A 15394-nucleotide genomic window follows, 5' to 3' on the forward strand; every position below is an offset into this window, starting at 1 on the left:
CACCGTGCACATGTACGTGTGTGTGTGTGAGTGTGTGTGTGTGGAGAGAGAGAGAGAGAGAGAGAGAGAGAGAGAGAGAGAGAGAGAGTGTGTGTGTGTTTGGTTTGTGTGCGTAAGTGTGTGTGTGGAGAGTGTGTTGTGTGTGTGTGTGTGTGTGTGGAGAGTGTGGTGTGGTGTGTGTGTGTGTGTGTGTGTGGAGTATGTTGTGTGTGTGTGTGGAGAGTATGTTGTGTGTGTGTGTGTGGAGAGTGTGTTGTGTGTGTGTGTGAGGAGTGTGTGTGTGTGTGTGTGTGTGTGTGTGTGGAGAGAGTGTGTTGTGTTGAGTGTGTATGAGTGTGTATGTGTTGAGTATGTGTGTGTGTGTGTGTGTGTGTGTGTGTGTGTGTGTGTTTTCGTGTTTGTATGTATGTGTGTGTGTGTGTGTTGAAAAACGAACACGGACACGGACGCGAACACACACACACACACACACACACACATTCACACAAACATAAACACCCACACTATTCAAGAGTAAAAAAAAAAATGATGACAGACAGACAGACAGACATACGGAGAGACAGACAGACAGACCAAAAGGAGAGAGAAGACAGACAGACAGATGAACAGAGAAAAACCAAACAGATGGTGAAACACCAGAAGGCAGGAACACGTATCATAAGCACAGCATAAGTTTTTATTATTAGGATTGTTACTATGATTATATTATCTCGCTGAAGATTGGGCTGGGTGAGGGCTTTTGGGTGGGGCAGGAAGTGGGGACTGGGTGGGTTGGGTTTGGAATCGAATGCCCTCTGGCATAGGGTTCAGGAGGGGTAGAACTGGACAGGTGCCACAGTCCACTTTTAGCAGTTGTGCCACAGTAAACTTTTATCAGTTGTGCCACAGTAAACATTTATCAGTTGTGCCACAGTCCACTTTTATCAGTGCCACAGTAAACATTTATCAGTTGTGCCACAGTAAATTTTTATCAGTGTGCCACAGTAAACTTTTATCAGTGTCACAGTAAACTTTTATCAGTTGTGCCACAGTAAACATTTATCAGTTGTGCCACAGTAAACTTTTATCAGTGTCACAGTAAACGTTTATCAGTTGTGCCACAGTAAACTTTTATCAGTGCCACAGTAAACATTTATCAGTTGTGCCACAGTAAATTTTTATCAGTGTGCCACAGTAAACTTTTATCAGTGTCACAGTAAACTTTTATCAGTTGTGCCACAGTAAACATTTATCAGTTGTGCCACAGTAAATTTTTATCAGTGTGCCACAGTAAACTTTTATCAGTGCCACAGTAAACATTTATCAGTGCCACAGTAAATTTTTATCAGTGTGCTTTTATCAGTGTGCCACAGTAAACTTTTATCAGTGTGCCACAGTAAACTTTTATCAGTGCCACAGTCAACATTTATCAGTGTCACAGAAAACTTTTATCAGTTGTGCCACAGTAAACTTTTATCAGTGTCACAGAAAACTTTTATCAGTTGTGTCACAGAAAACTTTTATCAGTGTGCCACAGTAAACTTTTATCAGTGTGCCACAGTAAACTTTTATCAGTGTGCCACAGTCAACATTTATCATTGTGCCACAGTCAACTTTTATCAGTGTGCCACAGTAAACTTTTATCAGTGCCACAGTAAACTTTTATCAGTGTGCCACAGTAAACTTTTATCAGTGTCACAGAAAACTTTTATCAGTGTCACAGAAAACTTTTATCAGTGTCACAGAAAACTTTTATCAGTGTCACAGAAAACTTTTATCAGTGCCACAGTAAACTTTTATCAGTGCCACAGAAAACTTTTATCAGTGCCACAGAAAACTTTTATCAGTTGTGTCACAGAAAACTTTTATCAGTTGTGTCACAGAAGACGTTTATCAGTCAGTGTGCCACAGTCAACTTTTACCAGTGTGCCACAGTAAACTTTTATCAGTGTCACAGTAAACATTTATCAGCTGTGCCACAGTAAACTTTTATCAGTGTGCCACAGTAAACCTTTATCATTGTGCCACAGTCAACTTTTATCAGTGTCACAGTCAACTTTTATCCGTGTCACAGTAAACTTTTATCAGTGTCACAGAAAACTTTTATCAGTGTGCCACAGTAAACTTTTATCAGTGTTCCACAGTCAACTTTTATCCGTGTGCCACAGTAAACTTTTATCAGTGTTCCACAGTCAACTTTTATCCGTGTGCCACAGTAAACTTTTATCAGTGTTCCACAGTCAACTTTTATCCGTGTGCCACAGTAAACATTTATCAGTTGTGCCACAGTAAACATTTATCAGTGTTCCACAGTAAACTTTTATCAGTGTCACAGAAAACTTTTATCAGTTGTGCCACAGTAAACTTTTATCAGTTGTGCCACAGTAAACTTTTATCAGTGTGCCACAGTAAACTTTTATCAGTTGTGCCACAGTCAACTTTTATCAGTTGTGCCACAGTAAACATTTATCAGTCAGTGTGCCACAGTCAACTTTTACCAGTGTGCCACAGTAAACTTTTATCAGTGTCACAGTAAACCTTTATCAGTGTCACAGTAAACCTTTATCAGTGTCACAGTAAACCTTTATCAGTGTCACAGTAAACCTTTATCAGTGTGCCACAGTAAACCTTTATCATTGTGCCACAGTCAACTTTTATCAGTGTCACAGTCAACTTTTATCAGTGTCACAGTAAACTTTTATCAGTGTGCCACAGTAAACTTTTATCAGTGTTCCACAGTCAACTTTTATCCGTGTGCCACAGTAAACTTTTATCAGTGTTCCACAGTCAACTTTTATCCGTGTGCCACAGTAAACTTTTATCAGTGTTCCACAGTCAACTTTTATCCGTGTGCCACAGTAAACATTTATCAGTTGTGCCACAGTAAACTTTTATCAGTGTTCCACAGTAAACTTTTATCAGTGTCACAGAAAACTTTTATCAGTTGTGCCACAGTAAACTTTTATCAGTGTGCCACAGTAAACTTTTATCAGTTGTGCCACAGTAAACTTTTATCAGTGTGCCACAGTAAACTTTTATCAGTGTCACAGAAAACTTTTATCAGTTGTGCCACAGTAAACTTTTATCAGTGTGCCACAGTAAACTTTTATCAGTGTCACAGAAAACTTTTATCAGTGTCACAGAAAACTTTTATCAGTTGTGCCACAGTAAACTTTTATCAGTGTACCACAGTAAACTTTTATCAGTGTGCCACAGTCAACATTTATCAGTGCCACAGTTAACATTTATCAGTGTGCCACAGTCCACCTTTATCAGTGTGCCACAGTAAACTTTTATCAGTGTCACAGAAAACTTTTATCAGTTGTGCCACAGTAAACTTTTATCAGTGTGTCACAGTAAACTTTTATCAGTGTCACAGTCAACTTTTATCAGTGTCACAGAAAACTTTTATCAGTTGTGTCACAGAAAACTTTTATCAGTGTGCCACAGTAAACTTTTATCAGTGTGCCACAGTCAACATTTATCATTGTGCCACAGTCAACTTTTATCAGTGTCAGAGAAAACTTTTATCAGTGTCTTCCCTACACAGACACAGTAGTCTTACAGACCCAAGATAAATGATGACGGCAATTATAATAAACGCTGTCTCCCCTATCGATGAGTAAAGCATCAGCTGGGTAAATCATTATCACCTGTCGATTTTCTTCACCCCGTTAACAATTGAACGGGCGCACAGGATATCTAATCATATCATACATATACTTGCTGTTGTCGTAGTTGTTGTCGTCGTCGTTGTTGTTGTTGTTGTTCTTCTCATTCATTTATTCGGCAATTGATTAAGTTTCGCACAAAGATCACTCACAGAGCAGGGCACATTAAAACAAAGAATTAACTTTTTTGCACAAAGGTTAAGGCACAACGGCGTGTATTTCGTGTGTGAGTGAGTGAGTGAGTGAGTGTGTGTGTGTGTGTGTGTGTGTGTGTGTGTGTGTGTGTGTGTGTGTGCGTGTTTCTACAGACAGAGAGCGAGCGGGAGAGCGTGAAAGGGTAGGGGGTGGAGCGGCAGGGAGGAGGGAAGAGGGAGGTGATTTGGGAAAGGGTGGAGGGGATGGCGAGGGTTGGGGTGTGGATGTGGTGTGTGGGGGGCGGGGGCTGGGGGGGGGAGGGAGGGGGAGAGGGTGGAGAATGGGAGGGGAGGAGGTGGTGGCGAACGGGGTTCAAGTGCATAGCGCATAACATATGTCTGAGCTGGCTGTAAAATTTCAAAATTTCAGGAGATGGAGAGTAGCCACAGGCGTTCACTCGCTCGGTTGGCAGCGGCGGTGGCGGCTACAGTCGTGGATACATTTCGGGCATGAGGTCAGATCTGCTGAAGGCAGCTTTCAGATGGTCCGGGTCCACTTTGCTTCTGGTTTGCTTTTATGGCTGAAACCCAGTCACACAGTCGTGTCGTGTTGTATCGTGTCGTATCGTATCGAATGGAATCGTATCGTATCGTATCGTATCGTATCGTATTGCACTGTACTGCAATATATTGCATTGCGCTGTATTGTATTGTATTGCATTATATTGTTCTGTATTGCATTATATTGTTCTGTATTGCATTACATTGTACTGTATTGCATTACATTGTACTGTATTGTATTGCATTGTGCTGCATTGTATTGCATTGCAGTGTGCTGTATTGTATTGTATTGCACTGTACTGTATTGTATTGCATTGCATTGTGCTGTATTGTATTGCATTGCATTGTGCTGTATTGTATTGTATTGTGCTGTATTGTATTGTATTGTGCTGTATTGTATTGTATTGCATTGTACTGTATTGTATTGCATTACATTGTACTGTATTGTATTGCATTGTGCTGTATTGTATTGCATTGCATTGTGCTGTATTGTATTGTATTGTATTGTGCTGTATTGTATTGTATTGCATTGTACTGTATTGTATTGCATTGCATTGTGCTGTATTGTATTGTATTGTGCTGTATTGTATTGCATTGCATTGTGCTGTATTGTATTGTATTGTATTGTGCTGTATTGTATTGTATTGCATTGTACTGTATTGTATTGCATTGCATTGTGCTGTATTGTATTGTATTGCATTGTACTGTATTGTATTGTATTCATAGTATTGCACTACATTGTATTCAGTGATAAGAAACTCTAGGGAGAGCTGAACAGTACAAGGTCTTCAGAGAAGAAGCCCCCCTCAGTTAAATGTTTCGGCCCTTAACTTCTTACACTCTATGGGGTTCGGGCCGCACCCATGTCATGGCTCCTGGATGCCCTTGTATTGGCGCCTTTTTTCCCCCTATTTTTTGGCCGGGTCCTCAGCAGGTTTGAACCCGCGCCTCCAGGGTGGTCGCCACTTCAGGACTGAGTCACCTTTCTGGCAGATGGTTTAACTACTGAGCCATTGTACGCCTAGTTTGAGTTGAGAAATTTAATTCCTCCTCGACCAGATCCAGCTGGAACTCTTTTCTGCTGCTTCTGCCATTGCCTTGAGAGCCCGTGTCGTCTCTCTGCCAGAAATCCACAGCTGTTTCATGAGGCTGGAGGCAGATGCGATCACAAACCCTCTTGCACCAATCTTTATGGTGAGGACTTTGGCTTGGAAGCCAGATTCTCTCAGGCTGCTGGCTAGACTAGCATACTTCTCGGACTTGTAGATGTGGGCTTCCTCCAATCTGCTTTAGTATGGCACAGTGAGCTCAATCAGAATCGCTTGTTTCGTTGCCTTGGAGTGGAGTACCATGTCAGGTCTCATGTCGCTCTTGCTGATGATTTCCGGGTGGTTCTTCCCCTCTGGTAGGTCAGCTGTGCACTCTCAATCTTCGGCACCATCAAGCAGCCCAACTTTCCATGCTGCTGGAACTTCTGGTGGGGTTGGTGCTCCTTGGACAGTGCTCACCACGTGTGCAATTTCTTTTAGCACTTGGTTGTGCCTCCATGTGTACCGTCCTTGGCTTAACGCCGCTTTGCATGAGCTGAGGACATGTTCCACTGTTTGTTTGCCATGGCAGAGGGGGTACGCAGGGTCCTCTGCTTTCCAACATCACCAAGTTTGTATTCGAGGGAAGGAGGTCGTACACAGCTCTGAGGGACGCGTGACCATCCAGGCACAAATCCAACATGTCACTGTGTGCTCACAACACACACTCCTCTGTGTCAGTGAGTGCTCACAACACAATCTGCTCGGTGCACAGTGTGGCTCAACACACATTCTCTGTGTCAGTGTGTGCTCACAACCACCCCACTTCTGAGTGTCAGTGTGTGCTCACAACACACACTGCTGGTGTCACTGTGTGCTCACAACACACACTGCTGGTGTCACTGTGGGGTGCTCACCAACGCACATTGCTGGTAGTCAGTGTGTGCCTCACAAAACACACATTCTGGTCTTGTCAGTGGTGCCCCCACAACACACTTTTGCTGGTGCAGTGTGTGCCACAACACACATTTTGGGCGTGGTGCTCACAACACACATTCCCAGGTGTCCACCCTTTTTTTTGTTGCTCCCCACCCCATCCTCGTTTTAAAAAAAAATTGGTACTCACAACAAAAACCCATTTCCCCCCTTTTACGGGTTCACCCCAAAAAAACCCCCATAAAAACTTAAAAAAAAAAAACTGGTGTTTCCCCCAAACAAAACCCACCCCCCCCCCAAACCCCAATTTCCTTTTTTTTCCCCCCTTTTAACCATTTTTTCCCCCCCCCAGCATGTTGCAAATATATGCAAACTGTGTTACTTTGAAGTTCGCAGAATAGCATCCATTCGTCATCTCCTGACTGAAGATGCAACCAAAACTCTCCTCTGTGTCATTGTGCTGTCCCGCCTGGATTATTGTTAATTCCCTGCTTGTCGTTTCACCCAGCTGCCCCATTGCTAGACTTCAGAGAATCCAGAACCATGCTGCTCGTCTTGTCTTTCGTTCCTCTAAATTTGATCACGTCTCTCCTCTCCTTCATGCTTTACCACTGGCACCCAAGTACAAGAAATGATTATCTACAAAGTTTCAAGTCCACTGAGGTTTCTTGTCCACAGTATCTTTCTGATCTCATTCATCGTTACATACCCTCACGCCAACTCCGCTCTCCTTGTGACACCCGCATGCTTAGACCCCCCCCCCCAACCCCCCCCACCCCACCCCCTGCTCGAACCAAAACGTACGGCCATCGCGGTTTTTCATACCAAGCCCCCCATTCTTTGGAATCAACTTCCTCAGCCCTCTCCGTCACTCATCTTCGCTGCAATCTTTCAAATCCAGTCTGAAGACCCACCTTTTCCCTCCTGAATAATTCTCAACAGCTCATCCCTTTCCAGTGTGAACTGAAATGACTGTTAGTAGGTGAGTTGAGAGTTTCCGAATTTGTAGGCTGTATTTTTGATTGTGTACTAAATATTGATATGTGCTAGGACGTGTGCGTGCGCGCGTACTTGTGTGTGTTGTGTCGTCACAACAGCTGTTGCTGCCACTCCTCATCCTCCTAACAACATCACAACAGCTGTTGTTGCTACTACTCCCCCTAACAACACACAACAGCTGTTGCTGCCACTCCCCCCTCCTAACAACATCACAACACTTTGCACCCTCCAAACAACACACAAAAGCTGTTTCTGCCACTCCCCCCTCCAAAAAACACACAACCCCTGTTTTGCTGCCAATTCCCCCTCCTAACAACACACAACCGCGTTGTCCACCCTCCCTCCTAAAAACATCACAAAGCTTTTTTGGGGCCCCCTTTCCCAACAAAACACAACAGCTGGCTACTCCCCTAACAACTCACAACACTGTTGCTGCACTCCTCCTAACAAAAATCACAACAGCTGTTGCGCTACTCCTCCTAACAACAAACACAACAGCTGTTTCCCTCCTAACAACACCCCAACACGTTTTCCCACTTCCTCCCCCTAACAACATCACAACACTGTCGCCCTTCCTCCCCCCCAAAAAACATCACAACTGTTTCTCACCCCCCCTCTACAAAAACAGCTTCGCCACCCTCCTCCCCTTTTCAACATCACAACAGCTGTTGCTGCTACTCCTCCTAACAACATCACAACAGCTGTTGCTGCCACTCCTCCTCCTCCTAACAACATCACAACAGCTGTTGCTGCCACTCCTCCTCCTAACAACATCACAACAGCTGTCGCTACTCCTCCTAACAACATCACAACAGCTGTTGCTGCTACTCCTCCTAACAACATCACAACAGCTGTTGCTGCTACTCCTAACAACATCACAACAGCTGTCGCTACTCCTCCTAACAACATCACAACAGCTGTTGCTGCTACTCTCCTCCTCCTAACAACATCACAACAGCTGTCGCTACTCCTCCTAACAACATCACAACAGCTGTTGCTGCCACTCCTCCTCCTCCTAACAACATCACAACAGCTGTTGCTGCCACTCCTCCTAACAACATCACAACAGCTGTTGCTGCCACTCCTCCTGACAACATCACACAGCTGTTGCTGCCACTCCTCCTAACAACATCACAACAGCTGTTGCTGCCACTCCTCCTAACAACATCACAACAGCTGTTGCTGCTACTCCTCCTAACAACATCACAACAGCTGTTGCTGCTACTCCTCCTAACAACATCACAACAGCTGTTGCTACTCCTCCTCCTAACAACATCACAACAGCTGTTGCTGCTACTCCTCCTCCTAACAACATCACAACAGCTGTTGCTGCCACTCCTCCTAACAACATCACAACAGCTGTTGTTGCTACTCCTCCTAACAACATCACAACAGCTGTTGCTGCCACTCCTCCTAACAACATCACAACAGCTGTTGTTGCTACTCCTCCTCCTAACAACATCACAACAGCTGTTGCTGCCACTCCTCCTAACAACATCACAACAGCTGTTGCTGCTACTCCTCCTAACAACATCACAACAGCTGTTGCTACTCCTCCTCCTAACAACATCACAACAGCTGTTGCTGCTACTCCTAACAACATCACAAAAGCTGTTGCTGCTACTCCTAACAACATCACAAAAGCTGTTGCTGCTACTTTTTATTTTATTTTATTATCTATTTACTTTAAAAATTATACATATACATTTTTTTTAGTTTATTTATTTTATTGTTATTTATTATTATTTTTTAAATATTTTTTTTTCTCTCAATATGTGGTGTAGCGCATGTGGATTTGACTGAATGCAGTGACGCCTCCTTGAGCTACTGACACTGATACTGCAACTCGACCTCCCGCTACTAACAACAACAACACAAGCAGCAGCAGACGCTACTTCTCCTCATCTTCCTCCATCTACTACTACTACTACTTTTACTTTATATATGATAGTCAGTCGTGTTCGACTATGACCATCAGAACAGCAGAGGAGGCAACTGCTGTTCTGACTACTTGGGCTAGAATTTGATTATAGTGGAGAGTGTCTTGCCCAAGTACATCCCCACTCTCTCGGCCAAGAGGGTTTTAGGACAGTCGGCGTTGGGATGGTTCCCAAAGGCCACCTAGCCCACAAGGCTGCAGCACTAAGAGCCAGTGCAGTTTTGCCTCCTAGTTTGAGAGTCATAGTCCTTAACAAAAGACTAAGCTGTAAATGGTTTCCCATTGATTAGAGAAACCATTGATAATACAGCTCTTACTTTGTTGTTGGCCCAAATGTAAACTTATGTCAATCTGTGATATAAGCCGAGTGTTGGGCCTACCACTATACTTACACAATCTCCACAGGTGTAAGGACAACCTTCCTGTACGTTGGAATACGCACAGTATGTATTCACTTCGTCTGCAGCGATGGCACCACACCATGGCAGGGTATTGGCAGGAGGGCAGTTCCCTGCAAAACAGCGCCACACGCCTCGCGTCGTCATCATCATCATCATCATCGTCTCTCTCTCTCTCTCTCTCTCTCTCACTCACTCCCAGAAACAATTAAACAACACCATTGCCCAACCACCTTCAAAAAACATTGCCTTTCCCACCTTATGCCATAATGTGTAATGTAAATCGTTCATCTTATTGATACTGTTTATCAAATGTGTATGGTTGACTGAGAACCTTCCTCACCCTCTATCCCCCATTCTGGTGTGTAGTGCGGTGTGTGTTGTGTGTGTTTGTTTCTTTCATTTTGTTCATTTTTGTTCCTATGCATTTTACTAACACCATCAACAGGAAGTGAAGAACTATCAACACACTGATCAACAGGAAGTGAAGAACTATCAACACGCTGATCAACAGGAAGTGAAGAACTATCAACACGCTGATCAACAGGAAGTGAACAACTATCAACACACTGATCAACAGGAAGTGAAGAACTATCAACACACTGATCAACAGGAAGTGAAGAGCTATCAACACACTGATCAACAGGAAGTGAAGAACTAACAACACGCTGATCAACAGGAAGTGAATAACTATCAACACACTGATCAACAGGAAGTGAACAACTGTCAACACGCTGATCAACAGGAAGTGAAGAACTATCAACACACTGATCAACAGGAAGTGAAGAACTATCAACACGCTGATCAACAGGAAGTGAAGAACTATCAACACACTGATCAACAGGAAGTGAAGAACTATCAACACACTGATCAACAGGAAGTGAAGCACTATCAACACACTGATCAACAGGAAGTGAAGAACTGTCAACACACTGATCAACAGGAAGTGAATTACTTGTCTTCCTTGTAGGGAGGATTGTGGCAGAACGGACAAGCCGCTCAGCTGCCAATACAGAGAGTCCGTGAGAGTGTGTGTTCGAACCCTGCTCTCCCCTTTTCCCACCGAGTCTGACTGGAAAATCGAACTGAGCGTCTTGTCAGTCGGGTGAGACGATAAACCGGGGTCCCGTGTGCAGCACGCACTTGGCGCACTGGAAAAGAACCTACGGCAACAAGAGTGTTGCCTTCTGGCACAATTGTGCAGAAGAAGCTCAGTCTGACAGGTACATACATAGATACATACGTATACACTCATGGTCTGACTAAGCGCGTTGGGTTAGTGTATTGTATTGTATTGTATTGTATTGTATTGTATTGTATTGTATTGTATTGTATTTCTTTTTGAACACAACAGATTCCTCTGTGTGAAATTCGGGCTGCTCTCCCCCCAGGGAGAGCGCGTCGCTACACTACAGCGCCACCCATTTTTTTGGTATTTTTCCTGCGCGCACTTTTTATTTGTTTTTCCTATCGAAGTGGATTTTTCTACAGAATTTTGCCAGGAACAACCCTTGTGTTGCCGTGGGTTCATTTACGTGCGCTAAGTGCATGCTGCACACGGGACCTCGGTTTATCGTCTCATCCGAATGACTAGCGTCCAGACCACCACTCAAGGTCTAGTGGAGGGGGAGAAACTATCGGCGGCTGAGCCGTGATTCGAACCAGCGCGCTCAGATTCTCTCGCTTCCTATGCGGACGCGTTACCTCTAGGCCATCACTCCACAGTAATGCTGTGTGCTGCTGCATCTGCACTTGGGAAGCTGATGTGGTGTGTGCGTATATGGATTTGTCCGAACATGGTGACGCCTCCTTGAGAAACTGAAACCTGAAACCTACTTGTAGTGCAGTCGTTGCCAGTCCAGAGAGGGGGGCAGTCACAGGTACAGGTGTTGATGTTGTAGGTCCCCCCATTGAAACAGCCGTCCACACCAGTCGTACAGTCTGCACGACGGACAGAGCGAGGCGAGAGATTCACTATTACCCATATATCTATATCTATCTATCTATCTATACATGTGTGTGTGTGTGTGTGTGTGTGTGTGTGTGTGTGTGTGTGTGTGTGTGTGTTAAACGCAGCGAAACACACAGTCACCATCCTCTTCCTTTTCAAGAGAGGAAATGGAGGGCGGGGGTGGGGTTGGGGGGGACAGGGGTGGGGGGGGGGGAGGGACTGCTAAAACCATACTCCCCTCCCCTCCCTGACAAACATACGCACGCATACACGCAAACACACACAAACACACACACACACGCGCGCGCGCGCACACAATCACACAGAGGTATACACACCACAGAGGTTGTTCTGACAAGAAGAACCGCAGTCGCCGCACTGAGTCCCCTGCTTGTAGTGACCAGTACTCATCGATCTGTGACACAACAGAAAGCATTCATCCATATCCACCTTCCAGTCAGCTGCCAGTCACCCAAACACTTTGTCCACCTACTGGTCAACTGTCAAATAATCAATCAGTACAACACTTTGTCCACCTACTGGTCAACTGTCAAATAATCAATCAGTACAACACTTTGTCCACCTACTGGTCAACTGTCAAATAATCAATCAGTACAACACTTTGTCCACCAATTGGTCAACATTTAATCAGTCACAAAAACACTTTGTCCACCTACTGGTCAACTGTCAAATAATCAATCAATACAACACTTTGTCCACCTACTGGTCAACTGTCAAATAATCAATCAATACAACACTTTGTCCACCTATTGGTCAACATTTAATCAGTCACAAAAACACTTTGTCCACCTACTGGTCAACTGTCAAATAATCAATCAATGCAACACTTTGTCCACCTACTGGTCAACTGTCAATCAATCAATACAACACTTTGTCCACCTATTGGTCAAAATTTAATCAGTCACAAAAACACTTTGTCCACCTACTGGTCAACTGTCAAATAATCAATCAATACAACACTTTGTCCACCTACTGGTCAACATTTAATCAGTCACAAAAACACTTTGTCCACCTACTGGTCAACTGTCAAATAATCAATCAATACAACACTTTGTCCACCTACTGGTCAACTGTCAAATAATCAATCAATACAACACTTTGTCCACCTATTGGTCAACATTTAATCAGTCACAAAAACACTTTGTCCACCTACTGGTCAACTGTCAAATAATCAATCAATGCAACACTTTGTCCACCTACTGGTCAACTGTCAATCAATCAATACAACACTTTGTCCACCTATTGGTCAAAATTTAATCAGTCACAAAAACACTTTGTCCACCTACTGGTCAACTGTCAAATAATCAATCAATACAACACTTTGTCCACCTACTGGTCAACATTTAATCAGTCACTAAAACACTTTGTGCACCTGTCGGTCAACTGTCAATCAATCAATCAACCAATAAAACACTTTGTGTACCTGTCGGTCAACTGTCAAATAATCAATAAAACACTTTTTCCACCTATTGGTCAATTGTCAATCAATCAATCAATCCATCAATCAATCAATCAAACACTTTGTCCGCATATCGGTCAACTGTCAATTAATCAATAATACAACAATTTGTGAACCTATTGGTCAACTGTCAATCAATCAATCAATCAATAAAACACTTTGTTCACCTATTGGTCAACTATCAATCAATCAAACACTTTGTAACACCTATCGGTCAACTGTCAATTAATCAATAAAACACTTTGTCTATCTATTGGTCAATTGTCAATCAATCAATCAGTCACTTTGTCCACCTATTGGTCAACTGTCAATCAGCCAATAAAACACTTTGTAAACCTCTTGGTCAGCTGTCAATCAATCAATCAATCAATAAAACACTTTGTCCACCTATTGGTCAACTGTCAATCAATCAATCAATCAATCAAACACTTTATGCACCTGTCGGTCTACTCACTACTGTCAATCAATCAATAAAACACTTTGTGCACCTATCGGTCAACTGTCAATCAATCAATAAAACACTTTGTCCACCTATCAGCCAACTGTCAATCAATCAATAAAACACTTTGTGTACCTATCGGTCAACTGTCAATCAATCAATAAAACACTTTGTGCACCTATCAGCCAACTGTCAATCAATCAATAAAACACTTTGTCCACCTATCAGCCAACTGTCAATCAATCAATAAAACACTTTGTGCACCTATCAGCCAACTGTCAATCAATCAATAAAACACTTTGTGCACCTATCAGCCAACTGTCAATCAATCAATAAAACACTTTGTCCACCTATCAGCCAACTGTCAATCAATCAATAAAACACTTTGTGCACCTATCAGCCAACAGTCAATCAATCAATAAAACACTTTGTGCACCTATCAGCCAACTGTCAGTCAATCAATAAAACACTTTGTCCACCTATCAGCCAACTGTCAATCAATCAATAAAACATTTTGTGTACCTATCAGCCAACTGTCAATCAATCAATAAAACACTTTGTCCACCTATCAGCCAACTGTCAATCAATCAATAAAACACTTTGTTCACCTATCGGTCAACTGTCAATCAATCAATAAAACACTTTGTCCACCTATCAGCCAACTGTCAATCAATCAATAAAACACTTTGTCCACCTATCAGCCAACTGTCAATCAATCAATAAAACACTTTGTCCACCTATCAGCCAACTGTCAATCAATCAATAAAACACTTTGTCCACCTATCAGCCAACTGTCAATCAATCAATAAAACACTTTGTCCACCTATTGGTCAACTGTCAATCAATCAGTTAATCAATCAAACACTTGATCTCACGCAACGTAATAGTTGCAGACGAAGTGTTTCCTGTCGTCACATATGGCCTGGCCGCAGCCGATCAGTCTCGTTTTGGAAAAGATCACCTGCCACCAGAAGGAAAACATCAGGGCGTTGACAGGCGCGAGCACACACACCCACACCCACACATGCACACACACACACACACACACACGCACACACGATGATGGAGTCTCCCGTCGGATCGACGGATGAGTATGCAGGCAGGCTTATTTGTCGGTGTGTCCACATAATTATGGGAGAAGAGGTCGATTCTGGATGCGCAACACTTCCCACAGGTGTTGCAAGAGAAAACGTCTCCAGAAGTTGAGCCCTGCTTCCTTCGCTCACGCTGCTCCTTAATGGCCAGCGTTCTCTTGTTTTCAAACGTCTTTATGCCACTAGAGCACAGCATCCTCCAGTGATAGCGGTCAAGGGCATCAGTTTCCCAGGAAGCGATGTCTATGTCACAGGCTTTGAGGTTTGTCTTCAAGATGTCCTTGAAGCGCTTGTAGGGTTTTCCAAGTTCGCGGTGGCCTTCCTTCAGCTGGCCATACAGTAGCATCTTCGGGATCCTGCTGTCTGTCAGGCGGAGAACGTGTCCTGTCCAGCGTAGCTAGCACTGGATCAGCAGGCTTTCGATGCTGGGCAGGCCGCTCCTCTCTAGGACCTGGAGGTTGGAGACCCTGTCTTGCCACTTTATGCCGAGGATCTTTCGTAGGCATTTCTGGTGAAACTGCTCAAGTTGTGACGGCGATACATCGTCCATGTTTCACAGCAGTACAACAAGGTGGTCAACACAACAGCTCTGTAGGTTTTGATTTTGGAGCTGAGCCTGATGCCTTTGTTGTACCACAGTCTGTTGTTGAGTCTGCCAAAGGCGGAGCTGGCCTTGGCGATGCGTAGCGTCAATTCTTCATCAAGGGCTCCGTTGCTGCATAGGGTGCTGCCCAGGTCGCAAAACTTGTCGACTGACTTGATATCTGTGTCATCGATCTTGATTG

General features: G+C 43.8%; 1 protein-coding gene across 1 annotated transcript in view; it reads right to left on the minus strand.

Annotated features, from left to right (window-relative positions):
- Window positions 1-4300: 4300 nt before the first annotated feature.
- Window positions 4301-15394, minus strand: part of LOC143277595 (cysteine-rich venom protein Mr30-like) — a 36236-nt gene continuing 25142 nt past the window's right edge. Inside the window, exons 7-10 of the mRNA XM_076582471.1 lie at window positions 14391-14476; window positions 11935-12011; window positions 11482-11586; window positions 4301-4365 (exon numbers count right to left, since the gene is read on the minus strand). Of these exons, the coding sequence (XP_076438586.1) occupies window positions 4301-4365; window positions 11482-11586; window positions 11935-12011; window positions 14391-14476 (333 nt within the window). The remainder of the gene's footprint in view (window positions 4366-11481; window positions 11587-11934; window positions 12012-14390; window positions 14477-15394) is intronic.

This window comes from Babylonia areolata, chromosome 34, assembly GCF_041734735.1.
Source record: "Babylonia areolata isolate BAREFJ2019XMU chromosome 34, ASM4173473v1, whole genome shotgun sequence".
In the NCBI taxonomy this organism is placed as follows: domain Eukaryota; kingdom Metazoa; phylum Mollusca; class Gastropoda; order Neogastropoda; family Buccinidae; genus Babylonia; species Babylonia areolata.